The sequence below is a fragment of the Pseudomyrmex gracilis genome, unplaced genomic scaffold (assembly GCF_002006095.1).
Source record: "Pseudomyrmex gracilis isolate BER0280 unplaced genomic scaffold, ASM200609v1 scaffold_3335, whole genome shotgun sequence".
Classification (NCBI taxonomy): domain Eukaryota; kingdom Metazoa; phylum Arthropoda; class Insecta; order Hymenoptera; family Formicidae; genus Pseudomyrmex; species Pseudomyrmex gracilis.
In genome coordinates this window covers 6628-9026 of record NW_018023919.1, presented here as the reverse complement: position 1 = coordinate 9026, position 2399 = coordinate 6628, and the positions used below count along the sequence as shown (strand labels likewise).

General features: G+C 37.7%; 1 protein-coding gene across 1 annotated transcript in view; it reads right to left on the bottom strand.

The window, feature by feature from the left end:
- Positions 1–205: 205 nt before the first annotated feature.
- Positions 206–2399, bottom strand: part of LOC109863139 (trigger factor-like) — a gene marked incomplete at its 3' end in the record, with an annotated part of 3321 nt that continues 1127 nt past the window's right edge. Inside the window, exons 4-5 of the mRNA XM_020443332.1 lie at positions 1843–2370; positions 206–322 (exon numbers count right to left, since the gene is read on the bottom strand). Coding sequence (XP_020298921.1) covers positions 206–322; positions 1843–2370 — 645 coding nt within the window. The remainder of the gene's footprint in view (positions 323–1842; positions 2371–2399) is intronic.

Here is a 2399-nt window from a genome sequence, read left to right as displayed (position 1 = left end):
AAAACAGACATCTATCAGATCAAATTAACATGATGACTTTTGGACAACATTTTTCCTATCATGTTAAATGTCATAAAAAAGACATCTTTCAGACAACAGTAAAACAGATGTCGATTTAAAGGCATACATTGGTTATCNTATAGTAAAATCCTAAAGGCAACCTTACAACGATAACTTATAGGTACCAATTAGACATTAATGCTACCTGGGCTGCTGCTGCCGGTGTAACGCTCGACGGTGTCGTCGCTGCGCTCGTTGTTGGTGCCGTCCTGTTTACTACTATTTTCTTGCGCAACATTTACAGTTCCGCCCCCGTATTGTACTGTAAATACAAAAACTTAATACAAAAATTCTCAATATATTAACAAGCGATTATCAAACGACGGTAAACAAACCAATTATTGATACATTAGACAGACGCTTTAATTATATTTGATTAAATCCATATATATATACGTGTTGTATATAAGGTGTTGTAAATATATTGTTATAGAAACAAAAATTTAAGTCAAATTTAATGAAAAATATACTGAGTGTGTGACTTTTCTTATCGCGTCAATTTCTACCGCGTAACATAAGAAAAACGCGTTTGGACATGCACAATATTAATGAAACTTAGTTATGCTCAATATTAATTTCAAAAATTTATTTTTATGTGATATTTCTTAGCGTAATTTTAAGTTTATACAGGGGAATTAAATAAGTAGGACAACGAGTATATACGAGGTGTGATCAAAAAATAAGGTGACTTTTCATTTTTATAAAAAAATATTCATTTATTTATCCAAAATTATGTTATCCCTTTCAATATAATCCCCCTCTGATATAATGCACTTGTGCCAGCGCTTTTTCCAGTCGTCAAAACACTTCTGAAATGCACTTTTGGGTATTGCCTTGAGCTCCTCCAGCAATGCAGCCTTAATCTCCTCAATCGTTGCAAATCTTCGTCCTTTCATGGGCCTTTTCAATTTTGGGAAGAGGAAAAAGTCGCAGGGGGCCAAGTCTGGTGAATACGGTGGCTGAGGCATGATGGTAGTATTGTTTGTGGCCAAAAAACTACTACTAATGCGATGCTGCTTCTGATCAAAATTAAGCAGTTTTGGAACGAACTTCGCTGACACACGTGTCATACCTAAAACATCCGTTAAAATTGATTGGCATGAGCCAAACGATATGTTAAGATCATCAGCTACTTCTCTAATCGTGATTCGACGATTTTTCAACACAATTTCTTTCACTTTCTGAACATTTTCGTCGATTTTTGACGTGCTGGGGCGTCCAGAGCGAGGTTCATCGTTAACATTTTCTCGGCCTTCTTGGAAGAACTTATACCATTTATAAACATTTTTTCGCTCGAAGTTGACTCACCGTATGCCACTGTCAACATTTCAAGAGTTTTTGAACACTTAATACCATGTTTTACACAAAAATTAATACAATCTCTCTGCTCTATTATTTTCAACTGCAAAAAATCGCCGAGCACGCAAACACGAGTCTAACCTTTATGCCTCTCACATAAAAACAACACATACTATATAGTCAAAACTGTGAACATATGATCGTGACGAGTGTACCAACACAACAACAAAAAATTTTGAAATTAGAGTGTACAGAGCGCGCGAAATTCAAAGAGTCACCTTACTTTTTGATCACACCTCGTACATATTAAACGTATATTTATTCAATTAACTGTAAATGAATCGTCTACCTAATTTATATCGCTAATTGGTTTTTTTATATCTTTTTTATTATATCGAATTATTTTACACTTAATTTTGTTACACTTATATATATATATATATATATTACAATTATATAAAATACTATTCTAACTATTCTAACCTTCTCCCTCCGATATTTTTACAATAGAATCTTCCGTTTCCGAAATAATCACGAGGCGTTCGTCTTCTCCATCGTCATCGGTGTCGTCGTTCTCGTCGTCGGCGTCGTTGTTGTCGTCGGCATCCTCGTCATCATCGTAGTCGTCGTCGTCGTCGTCGTTCTTGTCGTCGGCGTCGTTGTTGTCGTCAGCATCCTCGTCATCATCGTTGTCGTAGTCGTCGTCGTCGTCGTTGCCGGCGTCGTTGTTGTCGTCGGCATCCTCGTCATCATCGTTGTCGTCGTCATCGTTCTCGTCGGCGACGCCGTTGTTGTCGGTGTTGTCGGCAATGATCTCGTTTTCGATTTCCGACAAGAGACGGACTGTTTCCCGCTCGTAGCGCTCGTCTTCCATTTGCGCTTCCAGCCGCCTTCTTCGAAGCTCCTCCACCGCCCATTGACGCTGTTCTTCTTCCGTTTCTTTCTGTTGAAAATGGTCAGGTAATGTCCCTGGCGGATACCTAACTTCCAGCACCATCTGCACTTCATCATCTAAAAATTAATATATATATATATATATA